Below are 20,729 nucleotides of genomic sequence, written 5' to 3' on the forward strand. Positions count from 1 at the left end.
AGTTCCAAGTGCGGGTGGTGACGTACATCATTCGCGTCGAGAGCAGTGAAGAGCTGTAGTTCACAAAGCGGCCTCACACAAAACCTAACATAATCAAGCTTTTTTGCGAATTTGTTTAATTTTCTTTGCATGAAAAATCATCATTTAAATCAATAAAAACAACATATGTGTAATCCGGGGCATATAAAGACTGGGACCAGAAAATAATTACCATCTCTCCAATGAAACCCATTCATATTTTTCGATCTCATAGGTCCCATGGGCTCTACCGGAAGGGGCGTTAATTCGGTAGGTGTCGGTAGGTTAATATATTAATAACATACATGATGATGAACACAATTCTGTATGCAAAATCTGTTTCCTTGGTAAGGTATCCCCTTCCCTCCCTGAGAACATTGTTCATGTCCCTGATGTGCATTTTCCCCTTTTATAAAGTGTATGATTAAGTCCTGTGTGTCCTATAGTTAACTATGTTATGGTGACTTCCTATTGAACTACCTTTGGTTTATTGTATATGCGTGTTTCAATGCAATGGTTTGGATCTCAGTGTCCTTTGGCCTAGAATAATGGAAGATTATCTGTCTCCTAAGTCTATCTACCACTTCATTCCCTTCTAAACCTCCGTGAGAAGGTATCTCTCTATCATCCATTCATCCATCCAGAGCATAAATCTAAATACAGGTACGTTGAAACAATGCATTCTTTGTTTGTGTAGGAGGTAGTTTTATTACCACAGGTTGAGAACATAATCAAACAAGCGTTTTTAAAAATAACCCTCACAATGTTTCAGTTTGAAATATTACAGATGTAATGCTGAGTTGTATGTGCCAAACATGTACGGAATACATTCGGTGTTAAACTGCGATTTTCAACAACAACAATATCAACAACAACAATAGCATTTCTGTACATTTGGGAGATGGTAACACATCATTAAGGGGTAAATTTGAACCTTCCACATTTTATCTATTGTATCTATTGTAATTCAAATGAAAGAAACAAGCTGCTGTTTTAAAGAGAATCGCATTGCTACCAAATTATAAAGATCTCCAAATGTTTGTCTGGCAAAAAAATATATAAAGATAAATACATATAAATGTAATTGTATGGGTTATATTTGACAATGTCTAATTTTAGTTAATACGTTTTTAGTACTAAAGAAGTGATTTTAAATTAAGCATAGAAATTAACATCTATGATCAGAAATACTAATAGGACATATAGACCTTTTTAGGTTACCGATCTTCTTCTGTCTACAAGGGCATCTGAGATTCGTAGTATACATCTTGTCCGGGTTGCTCGTCGAATGTTACCTTAGCATCATCTCCATCCAGCTAGAGACAAACATGACAATCACGGTCAGCGGGGGATCACTGGTGTGGTGGTGATATGGTCACTCTATGCTAAAGGTATGCATGTGGTATGTTAGGGCAGTATATATATATATATATATATATATATATATATATATATATATATATATATATATATATATAAATATAATTTATTAGTTGTATTTTAAAAATAAGACATTGCTATATATTCAATTAACAAACTGCATATTAAAAAGGAGAACCATCACACTATTTACTAATACAAGAAAGAATAGCTTCAGAGACATCACACAAAAATGCATTGTGCAACAATGACCATAAAACCCTCCAAACATCAGTAGTTGGACTATTTATATTTGGCAAAGCGGACCATTGAAGAACACAGAAGAATACCAGTCCAATGCAACAGTGGTGAGTGTATGGGTGTCCTATGATAATAACATGCTAATGTAAAGCTCCTGGTGGGCATCATGGACTCACACATCTCATCTCCAGGGGGGTGAACAGTCGTCCGGTCATGAACATGCGCAGAGGGATGGTGAGGATGAGGACGAACGGGAGCGCAAGCGAGGCAGGACTGGATTTGACGATCCACAGAATGCCGAGGCACACGACCTGGATGGTCGTGTACACGTGCATTCTGGCTGTGCTAACCTGTTTACGACACAGACACAAACAAATACAGACACAGACACACGCATACACACACACACACACACACACAAAGACACAGACACACACACAAAGACACAGACACACAGACACAGACACACAGACAGGAAGACACAGAGACACAGACGGAATCAAACACGGACACACACACACAGACACACAGTCAAACAGACACACAGACACAGACACACAGACACACAGACACAGAAACAAACACGGACACACACACAGACACAGACACACACACACAGAAACACAGACATAGACACACAGTCAAACAGACACACACACAGACACAGACACACAGACACAGAAACAAACACGATACACACAGACACACACACACAGACACAGACACACAGACACAGACACACAGACACACACACACACACACAGACACAGACACACACACACAGACACAGACACACAGACACACAGACACACACACACACAGACACACAGTCAAACAGACACACACACGCAGACACAGGCACACAGACACAGAAACAAACACGGACACACACACAGACACAGACACACACACACACAGAAACACAGACATAGACACACAGTCAAACAGACACACACACAGACACAGACACACAGACACAGAAACAAACATGGACACACACAGACACACACACACAGACACAGACACACAGACACAGACACACACACACAGACACAGACACACACACACACACACACACAGACACAGACACAGACACACACACACAGTCAAACAGACACACACACGCAGACACAGACACACACACAGAAACAAACACAGACACAGACACACAGACACAGACACACAGTCAAACAGACACACACACACGGACACATAGTCAAACAGACACACACACACACACGGACACAAAAACACACACACACACACACACACACACACACACACACACACACACACACACACACACACACACACACACACACACACACACACACACACACACACACACACCTCTTGCTATCATCTTAAATGGCAAACTACATCTTGCGTCCCTCCATACTTTATCAATATAAAACATTTGTAGCTTCTCAATGATATGGGCTGACTCTTGTCTCGTACACATCTTGTAGCTCTTGCCATGGCCTTACTCTCATTAAACATTTACTCGAGGCTGTCTCTACAGGGTCTGAATGAAACCTGCAGTATTTGTAACATGATATTATTGTTAGAATAATATAGAAGTGATAAACAAATTGTGACTTCTATGTTATTATAACTATTACATCATATTACATTTTAATCAGTAATAATAGCATTTCAAAATGCAAAATCGATATAACCAATAAAAAGCAATGCAGAACTTAATGATCTTAAGAAAGAAGAAGCAGTGAAAAGGTCTGCGACGTTAGATCCTCTGCTGGCTCTGGGCCTGACCTGGGTGGCGTAGGGATCGTCAGGGTGGTACTTCTGGGGGATGAACAGCAGCAGGATGCGGTCCCACAGCTGGATGCCGTTCAGCGAGGTGATGCCCATGTAGAGGAAGATTCCGAACAGAGCGGACATGGGGATCATCTTCAGTATGGGCTCCATCAGGATGGACAGGCCTGGGGGGGGAGATGAGCCAACTAGTTCAGGAACGAGTGAATCATCAATGAATGAGTGAACAGACAAGTTAAAGAGTGACTGGGGGTTGAAGAGACAGGGACAAATCAGACTTTTTCATGGATTTGGTTAGCATTACAGTCTAAACTATTGCAAAAACTTTCATCTTCTGAATGTTCTTTCCACAGAGGGGTACTTCCTCTTTGGTATAACCCCCCAAGGGGACCACCTACCGACCAGCAGCCCCACCAGGACCCCCGCTGACCCCCCCAGCGGACCACCTACCGACCAGCAGCCCCACCAGGACCCCGGACCCCCCCAGCAGACCACCTACCGACCAGCAGCCCCACCAGGACCCCGGACCCCCTCAGCGGACCACCTACCGACCAGCAGCGCCACCAGGACCCCGCTGACCCGCTGCTCGAGGACCCTCTGGATCTGCGGCTTTGGGCCCTTGCTCATGACGGTGAGGGCGTTGGCGTGGGTGACGGAGCGCACGGTGGCAGCGCTGAGCCACGGCATGCCGAAGATGGCGCTCAGACCACCCATGGACACCAGCAGCAGCAGGTCGAAGTGGAAGCCTGAGCCCTTCACCATCTTCCTCTCAGGCTTACTCACGATAAGGCTGCCAGCAGGGGAGGAGGAAGGGGAGGAGGGGAGAGTAGGAGGGAGGGGAGGAGGAGGAGGAAGGAGAGGAGGAGGAAGGAGAGGAGGAGGGAGGGAAGGAGGAGGGGAGAGGAGGAGGGAGGGGAGGAGGAGGAGGAAGGAGAGGAGGAGGTAGAGGAGGAAGGAGAGGAGGAGGAAGGAGAGGAGGAGGGAGGGGAGGAGGAGGGGGAGGAGGGGAGAGGAGGAGGAGGAGGAGGAGGAGGAGGAGGAGGAGGAAGGAGAGGAGGAGGGACGGGAGGAGGTAAAGGAGGATGAGGGGGAGGAGAGAGAGGAGGGGAGAGGAGGAGAGAGGAGAGTAGGAGGGAGGAGGAGGGAGAGGAGGAGGGGGAGAAGAGTAGGAGGGAAGAGGAGGGAGGGAGGAGGAAGGATATGGAGGATGGAGGAGAGAGGAGGAGTGGAAGGGGAGAGGAGAGAGGAGGGGGAGGAGGAGGAGGAAGGAGAGGAGGAGGGAGAGGGAAGAGGAAGATGAGGAGGGAGGAGAGATGAGGAGGGAGGAGGAGGAGGGAAGGTGAGGTTGAGTGAGGGTATTGAGGACAGAGAGGAGAGGACGTGGAGGAAGGAGGGAGGGAGGAGGAAAAGATATTGAAAGCAGAGATGTATGGTTAAATGACGAGGTAATGATGAGGCGTTACAGTAACGATATTACATTTTTGGGTAACAAAGTAATGTAACGCATTACATTTAAAATATCGGTAACTACACTACTTTACTAAACTATAGTAACGCGCTTTAACGCGTTACCCAAGCCGTGTTTGCCTGCGTGTAAAGTTCTGATCTGTTGTGGTGCGTGCATGCGTGCTGCCTGTGTGTCTGCAGTATGAAGGTAATTGTACAAAAGTCTTTAGCACCTGTAACTGCAGATTTTGTATGCGTACACTAAAATCACAAATGTGTAACAGTACATTTGAAGTCGTAAATATTTTTTCTACCATTGTAAACACTAAATAGGGTCTACGAGTTCACAAGTCTGTGTTACAGGTGCACACATCCTATCCAGTGCATCACAACTTCAAAGAGTCTTTTGCTACAATCATTGCAGAGCAGTTGGTTCAAAATACATACACACACACCCGCGTTTCATAATCTGAGAACATGCACAAAAGTTTTCCATTTGTAAACCCAAATGTGGCCTAATGCATCAGAAGTTGCACATCTGTGAAATATTTCCTCACAAATGAAATTATACAGATCGCTATGTTCTATGAGCATAATGAGCGAGCACAAGTCCATCGATACAACTGCTCGAATCTGCTGCTACGAGTCTCAGCTGTTGTTTTTCTTGCAGATACATTTGCAACACGTCTATGTGGTACAAGTGTAGCAAAAGTGATTTGTATCCTTATGAAGCAGAGCGTCCGTGGGCGGGACAAAATTGCAGCATTAACTAATGAAAGTCTCCGGCAGGGGGTGCATTTTTCAAACTACACTGGGAAAATCCAAGCAAACTCTTACTTTCTGGAGTCTTGAAAGTAGACAAGAGGGCATCCTACACGACAGAGTTGTATCTTACATTATGACAAATTAAATTACTTAGTTCAACTGAATTCCCCCCAAATTATTGCATTAACATGCCACAAGTATCCTTCAATATATTTTAATGGTCTGCTTGGATGAGGACAGACAGGGATGTTGTTCTTTCATATGGTATTATATGCTATTTTGTATAGATTTATACAATAAACACAAGTGATGATAGGGCAATGATGTTTGTCCATGATGTATCTACAGTAAATTAAGAAACGGGAAAGTAAAGTAATAAGTAGTGAAGTTACTTTTCAAATGTAGTAACTAGTAAAGTAATCTCATTACAATTTACAGAAGTAACTAGTAATAAGTAACTAATTACTTTATTTGAGTAACTACCCCAACACTACCCCAAGTTAATAGAAATTATGATAAATTGAATATCACAGAGCAGGATTGTGAACGTTTACAATATCTCATGTCAATTTACAATCAGCAAAATGTTTCAGCGTCGGTCGACTAACTCTTAGGATATTGATCCTGTGCGCCTCCTCTTTCCAACGGAATTTGTTGAAGATATGAAACCATTCAATGGAACACACACACACATACATTTTTAAATAAATATTTGGAATCGTAAATTCATGTTTCGCGCAGTGTGCCTCTCTGGAATTGAGCGGGTCTGCAGGATCGCACTCTGCACAACCCAGTCAGTAAAAAAGTCACGATCACGCACGACACCGTAATCAATGCTTTCCAAGCATTGGCGGTGATGGCAACTTTCTCTGCTAAGGACAGGATCGCACAGAGGGAGGCTTCTGCTTCGCTGTACATTTTCTCCAGTCGCACAATCATAGTTTGGCGACATGGCACTGTGTAATCCGCCTCGAGAAATGCGATCAGATCGCGGAGGACTAACACGTCACGTCTCTGGCAAAGGCCTCCGTATTTAAAATAGCATGCATATGCATCAGTTATATTCTCAATTAAATTTACAGAGCAATCCCTGCAAAGTATTTAGGTTAACTATATAAGAGACTAGGTTTAGTGTGTTTCTGAAGGGGGGGGGGGGGCGTGCCATCACGATGGTGGCCCTCCATCGTGATGTCAGTCAGACATCACGATGGACGATGACATCGTCCATCGGCACAACCCTAGTAGGCAGTGTATTTTTAGGGCTGCAACTAACGATTATTTTAATAATCGATTAATCGGTCGATTATTTTTTTCGATTCATCGGATAAAAAAATAAAGATTTTAATTGCTGCACCTTTATTCAAAAACTGAACATTACTTCAAATTCACAGTGCTGACTGAAGTGTAAAAACACCAGGTTATTACTCCAACGTTCCGGAACTATTAAAAGTAATATTAAATGATAAAAAAACATAACTGGGATAACACAAAAAGAACATACAATGTATGATATACATTTATATATATAGCCTAGGCCCTAAAGTATATAAGGGATGTACATGGTTAACCGATAAGCTCTTCAAACGCTACTACTATTAATAACGGTTAAAAATAAATTAAATCATCTTAATTTCTCTCAGATGACAGGAGATCGTTAATTTTTATTGATATTGATACCATTTTCGAGACTCCTTATCGAACCAAGTCGTTATTGAAACCACTATTGATACTTTTCTATTATTTTGTTAAAATAGAACTTGTATTATTGCTTTAATTGCTGATAAGATGATCATAGCTCAAGATAGGCCGTTAAACAGGTCATAATTCCATCTTTACTACTTATTTTAATATTGCTGGGAAAAGCAGTATTAAAATATTTTTATTTAGCTTTTCGCAAAATCTCAACACATTAATCATATTACTGAGCCGACCTGAACACATCACATTTGACACTGTTAGCTACTTTTTTTTTAAGCTAACTAGCTCTATATCCTGCCGATTTTAACGTGGATTTAAAAACTGGATTACTATTTTTAACTGACGGGACTTTCTACACCGTCCGGTTGTGTGATTACTACCGCTGCTTTGAATGACTGTTGATGCACACAGTGCCGACTCCGAGCCCGTCGGCACACCGTCTGCAGCAGAAGCTGACAGAGTTTTTGGATGGACTAGACGGATACTGAGTTGAAGGAGTTTTTTTAAGCCAAATACAGTGAAGGTACAACACTTTTATATAGTCCAGTGTTAAGATATGACCAAAATACAAGCTGTGGTCGCTCACACTAAAGCTCGCTGTGGGCGTGCATGAACCATGAATCAACCTGTCGGCGGCTAGCTGTTAGCAGTGCTGCGCCTACGAGTGACGTATTAATCGCGCGACTCAACGAATCTATGACCAAATTCAACGCTTTTAGTAATCGATTTTTAGCGATTTTATCGATTCGTTGTTGCAGCCCTAATTACCTCTAACCCCCGTACTAAGCATGGACCTATTAAAGAAAGGACAGCAGACTAAAACAAGGCCGCCCATTCATTCCTATGAAAACTGCTCAATGGCGCAGGGCAACATCAAGGTGAGATTTGCTTCCGCGTCATGGGCGCCTAGCCACGCCATAGTGCATGACGAAATATTCTCGTTAACTAGCATTGTAGCATCATAAGCGAGAGGTCTAAGCGAGCACAGTCACATTGTTTACAGACCATGGAAGTATAAGTTCATAACCCCCTAGATGATTCTATATTTGTGATCTTTAAATTACACTCCTGCCATCTGGACAACAATTATTATTTAACAATTATTATGCCGGGCCGAAACAACATTTGTTTCACTACGACTACTTTCAGCTGCCCACCCCTCCTTCTCCTGGAAAAAATACGTCAAGAAAATAAAACGCTTGAGCTGGCGTTTTGAAAAGAGAAAACCCTACAATTTTTGGTAGATGGTATAATGATGTTTATGAGCCTTTGATTAATATCCAGAATTTTTTTGCCGAGACACATTCCTGTTCCTCACTTGTATTGGAGTGAACGACGATATCTACTTCTGGGACTCCATGAATCGAGGGGCCTGCTTAAACAGCTACAATACCAGGCTTGGCTGCTGAGCACTGGTGGATTGCGGAAGTATGTACTGCTCCTGGTACTAAAACGCCGGATCCACCCCCCCTCTGGGTTCCGGGACCTCCCACTTTACAAATTAAGCACTGGTGATGACTCACGTGGTGATCTGCGACTCGAGGAAGATGAGGATGAAGACGAGGATGGCAGGAACGCAACAGGCGAACATGACCCACACGGGGAAGGCCTTGTGCTCCCCAAAGGGGTTGATGAGCCAGCCGCGCTGGGCTGGGTTGGACACCGTAAGCCCCTTTGGAACCACCAGTTTCTATCCAACACAAACAGGCTGGTTTTCACATACACAAACTCCTGTCATTGATTACGTGTGTATTTGTTTGTGTTTTTGTGTGTTTGTGTGTGAGTTGGTTTAGACCCAGTTTACACGTTCATGGTTATTTTGAAAAACTGAGACATTTCCCTTTGTTTATGCCCTTCTTTTACACGCAAACTGAGAATTTGCCACTGAAAACCTTCTAAAAACTCTGGCCAGAGTGGAGTTTTTAGAAAACTATGGTTTCATGTTTGCATGTAAACTGAGAAAAACTGAGTTTTAGGCAGCCGACGTCACAGTGTGCACCTGCGCCAAAAGTGAACTATGTTTACATTTTCATTTAGGATTCTGATTGGCTTAACGTGGGCTTGAGCTTCTCGTTACACTGCCACCTACAGCTTTGGAATTTCCTGACGCTATTTATACACGAGTTAGTGTAAACGAAAACTTTCGTGTGCACAATGTTATTTTTGAAAAAGTAGCAGGTGAAATGGCCGATTGTGAAAATAGCCGGCCCAGTGTAAACGTAACGTGATATTTTGGACAACAAAAGTTGCAGAACAATATATAAAAAATCATGACATGAACCACCTCATGTTTGTCATTGAAGCCACCATGTTTATAGCAGGGGCAGGGTCAGGTTCTGAGCAGACATTATCGACGCTATCAGGCCAGGAATAAGACCTTAAGTTAAAAACATGATTTTAATTTAACTTAAATCGATGAATCCATTTCTAAAAGCATTAATGCCTTTTTAATAAACAGTGTAACACTTTTTTGTTAAAAGTTTAAATTACGTGATGTCATAGTCAGGGGGCCGCCAGTGTTGCCAGATTGGGCGGGAAATCTGGCTCAATATGGCAACACTAGCGGAGGCATGACTTGCTGATTCTAAGCAGTTTTCTTTCAGAGTGCAGCAAAAAGCACTGCTGCACTAGAACTTCAGATATACATAAGAATATGTAGTTTGTTTGGATGCTACCGCATTACTTGATCAATTAAAGAGCTAAGCTACTCCAAAGGTATTTGATTCAGAAAACAACTATTTGTTTATCTTTTTCGAACACTTACATTTGTCACATCGACCTTTGAGATGGCTGTGCTTTACGGATTGGGTAACCCGTCAACGAGAGCTCTTTAACGCTTGCATTTTTATTGGTCACACTTGTTGATAACGTTACTAGCTGCATTTCCATCTAAAAGGTGATGCGAATCTTTAGAAAGTTCTCAAAAAAGTATTCGAATTAGGTGCATTTCCATCAAGTGGTTTGAACGGGTAACTACCCTAGTTCTGCCTGGAGGTGGCGCTGTAGGCAAAAAAAGAATGCCAATAAGTGTCTGTAATAAATGGTAGAAGTAGAAAAGCTGTATCGTTGTTTGAGAGCTTTCCACTTACTCCTCAACACATTCCAGGGCTTGTATCCTTTTAGTAACATCATCTCTCTCTTAGGTCCTGATAAATAGTGGAATTACGTTCCACTATTGTCGTTGTTGTTTTCCATCTAAAATAGCTGTTAGGTTATTTTCTTGGATGAGAGTAAGCAATAGTTTAATCTCTTTGTCGGTCCACACGTATCTAGTATTTACATTGGCCATCTGTTCGATGTACGTAATTAAAGGATATGTTTGAAGGATATACAAACGGTTAAAAATAGATACGTCGTTTCTTGAACACGTAACGTTGTTTGAGAGCACAATAGGGAGATGACGTTACACGTTGATGCCGGCAGGGTTGCTATGGCCGGTCAATATGCGGAAATTGGAAAGACTGTCAGTCCTGTGGGTTCAAAGTTCGCTACGTCACAGCTGTTTCGAAAAGTGTGTTTCCATCTCCCATTTTGCGAATTTACTCTCTTTCGCATTTCTCAAAAACCACCTCAAGCGTGCGGATAAACTTTTTTGCGAATTAGAGGATTTTTATGCGAATTTTGGTGTTTCCATCACCGTTTACTGATTCGATACTTCAAAGTTCGCATAAAATCAGGGGGATGGAACCGCAACCTACTGTTGTGTTGACCAATAAAGTACTAAAATCCCGTTGCCGGGGCGGACTGGACAGGAGAGGCAGGGGGGAAATAAAAAAACAAAACGGGCAGAGCGCGGGGCACCAAGAAGAGTGGCCGATGGGAATACGATTTTCAGAAAGGCATCACGGCCAGATTAGTGATGGATCCAATGATTCTTTTCTTGATTCAGTTCGCGTCGGTCAGTTCGCCAAGAAGAGTCGTTCAGAATCGTTCGTTCGTTCAGTCGAGTTTCCGGTAGCGGTGAATCGAATCATGGAATGCACGGTTCTCAGTTGAGTCAGTCAGAGTCAGCTCCTCCCTCGTTTTAATTCTCAATCGATCCTGGAAGTCGGTCATCAATCAATATAACAACTTGAACCAAATGCAGCGGGATGGGGGGGTATAGTTGATTATTGGATGTTTAACATATCAGCAAGATAATAGATTTGATTTAGCAATGATGGTGGGGGTCCCGGGTGGAGAACGAACCAGGAAAGAATGAGACTAATTTCCGAGACATTCAAATATTTGATTAATCCGGCATGACACAGAAAGTACAAAGACAGCATGCATTTATCATTTCACTGATATTGAATCATATTATCACTAAGCCTCTTCCCTCTTCACCACTCATAGTCAGTGAACGAACAGCGAGTCAGCGACTAGTGGGTCTGGGAGGAGTCGAGTCTGAGAACGAACGAAACAAACAAGATCGACGAATCAGATAAAGATTCGTTCATTCGAATTGATTCGGTCGTGAACTAACCGTCACTAGGCCAGATAGCGGGTCCCAGCCTCGGCACAATATAGAGCACAATCAACCAACTTCAGTCCATAGTCATCGATAGAAAAAAAATTGATGTACTTGCTGAACTTGCTCCCTCCTTTAGATTTTGTACCTAATGTCTGATTGATTCTTGGATGAGACAAAAAATGCAAAATGAACGAACCAACCTGTGTGTAAACATCTTCAATGCTAATATCTGCTACCACCATGAGGAAGATGGCGATAGGGACGCCAAAGTCCCCAAGCAGCCGCCTGACCTGGTGAACACAACAGGTTTACATTGTTTCTCCTTTCCATACTGTTCCTATTTATTTATTTATTGATACCATTGATTCTGGTGATACTATTGCGTTTAATTGCATGATCCTTTACAAAAGTTGTAAAAAAAAAAATATATATTTATTTATTTCTGATGTTTTCAGTTATTAATCACAGAATTACTGAATGACTATAAGCACTTTTTTTTTTCTTTATCACAGAGGTGCTACTATCACATACTAGTAGGTTGAAGACAGGTGTAGCTCATGGTGTTCATTATGGTATACAGAGCAATCAATAACTGACCAACCTACACCTGTACGGCCCTTTACTATTCCATCTACAACAGGTTGCTTACTTTTCCAGGCAGAAATGTTCCGTTCTTGAACTGCCGTAGGAAGAAGGCGATGAAGAAGCAGCCCAGCATCAGGCACATGGAGAGCAGCGCCGTGTTGGGGTAGGCTGGGTTCACCATCACCTTGGTGACCGTGGTGTTGCCGGTGCCGTTGTCGTACCGACGGCGCTCCGTCACCATGGGCTGCCAGGGCTCCTCCAAGGTGGAGTTCAGGTGGTCGTAGTTCAGGACCAGAGGGTGGGTCCTGAAGGTCTGGGGGGTTTGGGGGTTCAGGTTTACAGGGTTATTACGTTTACTACTACTCGTTTACTATGTTAACTACATTTACTACTACTTGTTTACTATGTTTACTACGTTTACTACAACTCGTTTACTATGTTTACTACATTTACTACTACTCGTTTACTATGTTTACTACTACTCGTTTTCTGTGTTTACTACGTTTACTACTACTCGTTTACTATTCTTACGTAATTTTTCTTTGCTACATGTTTACATATTTTAAACATATGTAGCAAAGAAAACTGACGTAAGAATAGTAACCAAGCACGTTAACCTAAACGGTTTGCTAGTCAACCAAAACAGTCAGCAGGACAAGAATCAGCAAATAACCTAAACGGTTAGCTAGTCAACCAATACAATTTGCAAGACAAGAATCAGCAAGTAACCCCTAATGGTTAGCTAGTAAAACAATCTGCAAGACAAGAATCATTTCCAGTAAAAGTTCAAATCAGTACAATTTAAATTGTTTTCGTTTATGTTATTGATTTTGATATACTGCAGGAGCTGGATCAAATGAATCCCGTGGTAAAACCATAAGCCGAGGGGGCTGAGAGGGAGGGCTATGGAGAGGAGTTACCCTGCCCAGCTTGGCGAAGGTTTCGTAGATGAAAATGAGGGAGATGAGGATGGAGAAGATCTCTTGGGTGAAGCGGGAGATGAAGCGGACCAGGAAGCTGCCCTCCAGGGCAACAATGAGCACCACGATGATGACCAGCCAAACGCCCACCCACACCCGGCCCACTATGTATTCTATGTCCTGGGACTGGCAGAACTGGGAGGATTGGGATGGAGATGGGAACATATCGAAAAATAAATGAACACAATATATAGATAACTGGTCAGATAAACATAATAAACAATGTAAATTACAGTAAAAATAATAACTAAATACTAGTAGGAATATATGCAGTGGAAACGGCCATAATAAAAAGATAGCACAAACATTCTCTATATTCTTTTATTCCTTTTTTTCCAGTCGAGTTGAGGAGGGTTGAGGCATGCTGGGGGAGGGGGGGGCGGGCCTTCATACTGGAGGCCCCCCTCCAGTACTTTATTCACTCACTGCAAAGAAGGCCTCCTCAAAGACCAGCAGCGGGCCGGAGAAGCCGATGACCAAGACGGGCTGGGCTGACAGCAGGCAGAAGAGGACGCCCTGGAGGCTGGTGGAGACCAGCAGCTCCGACACGCCCATCATGTTGTCCACTTTGTCCGCTGGACGAGGGGCCGAGGTCACAGCTTTATCCCCACCTCCTCCTCACTCTATTCTATCATGTTTCAGAAGCAGTGTGTGCACTCAAACACATGCAAACACACTAACACGCACACACACACACACACCCACACCCACACAATGACACATACCCAGCAGTCCTCCGAAGGTGATGGCGGGCGACAGGGCGGCAAAGTAGATGAAGATGACGGCGGCGAGCACCTGGCTGTTGAGGGCGTCCGTCAGGTCGCTGCGGTAGTGCTGGTAACGGCCCTGCATGTCCCGCAGCATACCACCAAAGGGCCGGCCCGTGCGCGCTAGGGGGTCCTCCGCGGGGGCCCCGGTGGAGAGAGAGCCTGCGAGGAGGGGGGGGGGGGGTTGAAGATAAGAGGAGCCGACCGAACCTTTTCTCATAGGACAACACAGGTGTCACTCAGAACCATATTGAAGGGTGGGCTCCTCTCATGTAGCGGGGGGCGCAGGTCGTACGAGAAGCTAGTGAGAAGAAGTCTGCCACCTTGGCCCTGGTACATGACCAGAGCAGACCTGTGTGTGTGTGTGTGTGCATGTGTATGCGTGTGTGTGTGTTTGTGTGAGTGTGTGTGCGTGTGTGTGTGTTTGTGTGTGCCTGTGTGTTTGTGTGTGTGTGTGTGTGTGTGTGCGTGCGTGTGTGTGTGTTTGTGTGTGTGTGTGAGTGTGCGTGTGCACAGAGAGACTCAGTCAGTCTTTCCCAACCTCTTATTACCCATCGTTAGGTCTGAAAGTCGTTTAACCCGGTGAATACCTGCCACATGATGTCAATAGTCACCAGTGAAAGACTTAAGATCTTAAATCCTGGTCACCCACTAAGTCAGCCTGTGTAGACACACACAGACTGTGTCTGTGTGTGTTTAGTGTGCGTTTACATATATAAAGTTGCCTCCCTCAATGTGTGCATCTGTGTTTCTTAACTGTGTTTGGGTGTGTGCGCTTGTTTAGTGTGTGTGTCTGTGTGTGTGTTTGTGTGTGTGTGTGTGTGTGTGTGTGTGTGTGTGCGAGCATGTGTTTAGCATGTGTGTTTAGGATGTGTGTGTGTGTGTGCGTGTGTGTGTGTGTGTGTGTGTGTGTGTGTGTGTGTGTGTGTGTGTGTGTGTGTGTGTGTGTGTGTGTGTGTGTGTGTGTGTGTGTGTGTGTGTGTGTGTGTGCGTGCGTGCGTGCGTGCGTGTGTGTGTGTGTGTGTGTCCTTGGACACACCCCTGCGGGCCGCGGCGGTTAGGGGATCCGAAGGCTCGGGGGGCAACTGCCTATCCTCCAGCAGCCGCTTCTGGAAGCCCAGCAGGCCGATGAGCGCTGCTTCACTCTGGATCTCCGTGGGGGGGATCACCACGCTGCAGTCCATGAAGTCGGACACGGCCACCGTCACCTGGGCCGCGCTCTGGGCTCGCAGCGCCGCCTGGTTGAACACCTGGAGGGCGGAGGGGGGAGACCTGTTGAGGGGAGCACCAGCGGACCACCGCTAAACCACAGGGGAGCCTGGACCGGGTCACCTCCTTAACCACCGCTAAACCACAGGGGAGCCTGGACCGGGACACCTCCTTAACCTCCGCTAAACCACAGGGGAGCCTGGACCGGGACACCTCCTTAACCACCGCTAAACCACAGGGGAGCCTGGACCGGGACACCTCCTTAACCTCCGCTAAACCACAGGGGAGCCTGGACCGGGACACCTCCTTAACCTCCGCTAAACCACAGAGGAGCCTGGACCGGGACACCTCCTTAACAACACAATGTCAAGGAACAGTCCCCACAGCAAGAAGGAGAAGGAGAATGAGAAGAAGAATAGAAGGAGAATGAGAAAAAGAACAGAAGGAGAATGAGAAGAAGAATAGAAGGAGAATGAGAAGAAGAAGAGAAGAAGAAGAAGAACAACAACAACAACAACAACAATAACAACAACAACAACCACAAGGATAAGTAATATGGAGTTATAAAATCCCCTCACTTTATCAGCCATGAGGGCTGCCATGGCCCGGCCAGTTTCGTGGTAGTCAAAGTTGTTCTTCCCTGGACCAATCAAGACGAAGACAAAGCGAACGGGCACCGCGGCCTCCAGAGCCGAGTCCAGCACAGTCGCCGCCTTAAGCCGCACAAACGCCACTGTGGGCTTCTCCAGGAAGTCCAGGGATCCTGGCGGGAAAGACGGAACGGAATGACATCCATAGGAATAACACATAGTTTGTACGTTGTATATGTACATTGCTGTGGAGGATATCAATAGCGTCTGTCAGTGTAAAATTGCATTTTCTTTTTTTGCTGGAACGATGTATTAAGCTGTTAACAGTTGTTATTCCACTGGGAAAGTTGATACTTGGTTGGTTCTAGCAAATTCGGTCAACTATTATAGGGTTAAAACGATGCAGAGGATGAAATGAAAATGGATGCATTTAATGTTTCCAAGGACTTTGTAGGAGCAATTCTCATACACTTGCGTTTTCTTTTTAAATTATATTTTCTATTATTATTTGTAGCTATTTTATTAATCTTATTGTTGTCTTAGTGTACTCATATGTTGCATGATTCATTGTCCTTTCTGCTGTTAATTCAAAATAACATCTGTGAAACAACCATCACCTACCTACTAGCACCATGGAGGCCTCCACGCTTTCAGCCGCGTCGCTCTGATGAAACCAGATAATGGAGATGAGTTGACTGAGCACACACCCTCACAGGCCTGATTATGGATCCTTGGATCAGTATTTTGTCAACCCTTTCACAGTCTAAGCCTTTGAGCGATTTTGTTTCCTTGTGCAGCAGGTATTTGAACATCAGTGGGAGTAGAAGTGTGTTGTCTGGTCAAACTGGTTGAATTCGCCCCCATGTACTTCAAAAGACCCCTGATTCTAAACCTTGTGAGGGCAAAACAAAAATCTTTGTTGGTATATCATAACAAAGGCCATGGAATATAAGGACTAAAGACTCATGTTGAACATTATCGTCAATATTTAGATACTTTCACATTTCGTAATGTGCTGTGTACCACTTCATTGGAAGAATATTGGTATTATTGTTTTTTATCTATCTTTAATAAAATATTTATGGCATTAAATTACTTTATGGACAGGATCAGTTAGGATAGAGAGTGGATAACAAGATGAGCCTCGAGCCTGGGTCCACAGGCACATGCCGAAGAAAAAAGAAACAAATGGAAACATTTTCTTATTTCTTCGGTCAAGTGACACACCTTTTCTTTGACAGCGATGTTGTGTATCTCTGTTCCCTTAGTAAGGACTTGGCTTTCTGGGTCTGCTGACTGGCTAGAGAAAATAAAATACATGATTGTTATCAAGTGACAAAAAGAGAAAATGCAATCAAAGGACAATGAAGAGGTCCCTTAGGGATGTTGTCTTATTATATTCCTGTCATCCCTATTATTATGGCTAGAGTTAACCTAATTGTTATAAACTAGAAAATGCATTTCCTGCAGAAAATGCGGCTAGTGCTGTAGCGCAAAGTGAGGTTGAAAATAAGCCGCATAGTTTTAGACGTGAAGAAAATCAAGTGAAGCGAATTGAGTCTAAATGGAGTAAACAATGTAAACATGCACCCCATTTAAAAAAATGTAAATGGTTGGAAACAAATAAAGTGAAGAGTTAAACAAATAGCTACTGTGATAAAGTTTGAATACATTAAAGATATAATATAGCTGAGCGGTTCAGATCGGATTGCCAATTTCCAGCCCAACTATAGACACAAAACCGCCCAATCAACCAAAACCCACCCAAAAAATGTATTGCCTGAAAACCGGTAATAATTAATAATAATCATTATTAACTATGACGTTATATGGTGTACAAGGAGCCTCTCATCTATCTAAACCTCACAAGGTATGTGAAGAACACACTGACAGCAGAAAACGGGTCGTCAACGAGATGGCATTAATACACACAAAATAGGCATTTAAAGACAGTGTGCAGGAACACAACCACCGAAAATGGATGTTTGGTACATGAGCTAAAATAAAACAACCCTCAAAATAACAATGCATAAAATGATCTTACATTTCTGTAGAACTTCACCTTGAAATTATCGTACAAGAACTTAAAGAACCTAAACCGGAGAACTATGTTAAGTCAACGCCAGCTCGACCCATACATCATGAATCATAAACCAGAGAACTATGTACAGTCAACGCCAGCTCGACCCATGCATCATGAATCATAAACCAGAGAACTATGTACAGTCAACGCCAGCTCGACCCATGCATCATGAATCATAAACCAGAGAATTATGTAAAGTCAACGCCACCTCGACCCATGCATCATGAATAATAAACCAGAGAACTATGTACATGGCGTGAAAAACATAGTTTAAGCATTGTTGTTAGCATTTAGCTTTTACTTGGAAAACACTGCATATGTAGAAAGCACCTAGCCTCTAGCCAAATAAACGGGGGTCCTCAGAGACATACACCCGATTTATCAATATTTTTTCCAATCAATTAATAGTTTTAACGCCAGTGTACCAAGAAATAACATAACCGTTTAGGCTTGACATTGTGTTTCTAGGTTCAATATTGACGTTATCTTCGATGTCCGCAATGGTTAGCTTTCATAGCTACCTGGGGTCTACCTAGGGTTCTACCTGGGGTTCTGGGTCTACCTTGGGTTCTACCTGGGGTTCTGGGTCCACCTGGGGTTCTACGTCTACCTGGGGTTCTACCTGGGGTTCTGGGTCTACCTGGGGTTCTGGGTCTACCTGGGGTCCTAGCTACCTGGGGTTCTGGGTCTACCTGGGGTCTACCTGGGGTCTGGGTCTACCTGGGGTCTACCTGGGGTTCTGGGTCTACCTGTGGGTCTTCCTGGGGTCTACCTCAATGTCTTGTTTTTTAAACGATTTATGATGACTATATGCTCTGTAAGGTGACCTTGGGTGTCTTGAAAGGCGCCTCTAAATTAAATGTATTATTATTATTATTATTACCTGGGGTTCTGGGTCTACCTGGGGTTCTGGGGTCTACCTGGGGTTCTGGGTCTACCTGGGTTCTACCTGGGGTTCTGGGTCTACCTGGGGTTGTGGATCAGAGAGTTGAGAACGCCCTCCCGGTCTCCAGGTCTGATCTCCTTCTTCTTCACCAACTCGTCCACCATCTTCTCAGCGATGGTGGCCAGACTCAGCTCCTTACAGTCCAACATCACCACACCTGCACATGGCAAGGAAAACTCTTACTTACTATACTAGCAGACAACTTCAATGTGGTAGAGGAGATGTGATTAATTAATCATTAATTTCTTAATTTATTTATTCAGGTGTTCATGGCTAAAGTGTTTTTTCTGCTGCATTTGACAGCATTTCAGGTTCTATTTTCTTCCATCCAGTCATGCATCTATTCAATCAGCCATTAATGTTTATCCGTTCACCAATCCAGCCATCCATTCATCTAGCATCCATTAGACAAATTTGATCATCCATCCATCCAGTCATTCGTCCTTCCATCCAGCCATCCATCCAGTCATTTGTCCTTCCATCCAGCCATCCATCCAGTCATTCATCCATCCATCTTTCCAGCCCTCCGTTCTCCCCCTGTGTGTCCCGACCGGTGTTCAGGGTGCGTCTCAGCTGCACCAGGCTCTTGAAGGTGAGGTAGGAGATGTGCGAGGAGGGCGGACCCCCAGCCTGAGGGCTCTCCTCGCTGCCCCCCCAGCGGCCCACCTCCTGCCAGAATGACGGCTGCGGCTCCTGGGCCTTCATTGGCTCAGCCCCTGGGTCCACCTTGGACCAAATGGGACGATTGTGGGGGGTTACACTCTCAAAGGGGTCTCACAGGTCTACAGTCTACAACAACCCCCTAACCCTTAAGCATTGGGAAGGAAGGAACACACAGAGGAAGGATGGATCCCTACTCCCAGGACACTGAGGAGTGCCAGAATAGGGCAAGGCACATTAAGGCAGCATGGAGATTAATGGACACCCACAGAGCCCAGCTAACACCTGCCCCCAGCCCTGGATAGCTCTGATCCTTGCGGAGGAAAAACGTATATTTTGGGTCTAGTTGAAGAACAATGTGCCGGCCAGTGTTTTTCCACTCTTGTAGGTCAAAGAGATTGTTTGATAGGTTTGTGTTGGACCCCGGGCTGCCCTCTCCAATCACACAGAGCGGCAGGTGTTTTGGCAGCACCCTTATCGGGGCGTCGCCCAAGGTCCTTTGTCCTCTGTGTCAACGTGGAGCAGCCGGCGGAACGACGCCGGACCAGAGATTTACGCTTGCTGTCATCGTGGCTCATGTTGTGAAGGGGCATGGCTGCCGTGAAGGTGTCCCAGGCTGAACACTCCTGGCAGGTTGGGGTGGTGTCAGCCTCAGGCTCCTCTGGGCCTGCTGGTCTATGTCCCACAAGAGGGGCGGACAGTGGTTCTTTGCTACTGGCTGCTGGTGTTTTGACCATCAATAAATGGGGGGGGGGGGGGGGTGTTGGTAGAGCTGGAGCCTGTGTATGTGTTTGGGACCGTCCTGTTGTGTACCAATTGCTATCTATCTAACTATCTATCTTCATAACCCCTCTAGGTCCGAGCAGATTCTATTCTACAGCAAAACACCATTGCTCAGCTGCAAAAGGTCATAACTCAAATATGTAAAGCTTCCAAACAAAGATATCGTCTAATATCAAAAGTCGATGCCCTTTAAATGAACAGTTCCTTTGACATCGTGTAAACAATGATGATCCAAATATTTAGTTTTTCAGTGGATCCATCTATCTATCTGTCTGTCTGTCTATCTATCTGTCTATCTATCTACATTTGACACGTTAATAAGAATTTTATCCAAACCCATTTCATTGAGG

General features: G+C 44.3%; 1 protein-coding gene across 1 annotated transcript in view; it reads right to left on the reverse strand.

Annotated features, from left to right (window-relative positions):
* Nucleotides 1-267: 267 nt before the first annotated feature.
* Nucleotides 268-20,729, reverse strand: part of slc4a1b (solute carrier family 4 member 1b (Diego blood group)) — a 28,635-nt gene continuing 8,173 nt past the window's right edge. The window contains exons 3-18 of the mRNA XM_056577238.1: nucleotides 19,488-19,662; nucleotides 18,958-19,093; nucleotides 17,135-17,207; nucleotides 16,529-16,571; nucleotides 15,896-16,080; nucleotides 15,148-15,358; nucleotides 14,067-14,270; nucleotides 13,768-13,916; nucleotides 13,282-13,476; nucleotides 12,426-12,674; nucleotides 11,977-12,066; nucleotides 8,847-9,013; nucleotides 3,963-4,204; nucleotides 3,412-3,581; nucleotides 1,815-1,988; nucleotides 268-1,334 (exon numbers count right to left, since the gene is read on the reverse strand). Coding sequence (XP_056433213.1) covers nucleotides 1,254-1,334; nucleotides 1,815-1,988; nucleotides 3,412-3,581; nucleotides 3,963-4,204; nucleotides 8,847-9,013; nucleotides 11,977-12,066; nucleotides 12,426-12,674; nucleotides 13,282-13,476; nucleotides 13,768-13,916; nucleotides 14,067-14,270; nucleotides 15,148-15,358; nucleotides 15,896-16,080; nucleotides 16,529-16,571; nucleotides 17,135-17,207; nucleotides 18,958-19,093; nucleotides 19,488-19,641 — 2,523 coding nt within the window. The 5' untranslated portion in view covers nucleotides 19,642-19,662 and the 3' untranslated portion in view covers nucleotides 268-1,253. The remainder of the gene's footprint in view (nucleotides 1,335-1,814; nucleotides 1,989-3,411; nucleotides 3,582-3,962; nucleotides 4,205-8,846; nucleotides 9,014-11,976; nucleotides 12,067-12,425; nucleotides 12,675-13,281; nucleotides 13,477-13,767; nucleotides 13,917-14,066; nucleotides 14,271-15,147; nucleotides 15,359-15,895; nucleotides 16,081-16,528; nucleotides 16,572-17,134; nucleotides 17,208-18,957; nucleotides 19,094-19,487; nucleotides 19,663-20,729) is intronic.

The sequence above is a fragment of the Gadus chalcogrammus genome, chromosome 18 (genome assembly GCF_026213295.1).
Source record: "Gadus chalcogrammus isolate NIFS_2021 chromosome 18, NIFS_Gcha_1.0, whole genome shotgun sequence".
Lineage (NCBI taxonomy): Eukaryota > Metazoa > Chordata > Actinopteri > Gadiformes > Gadidae > Gadus > Gadus chalcogrammus.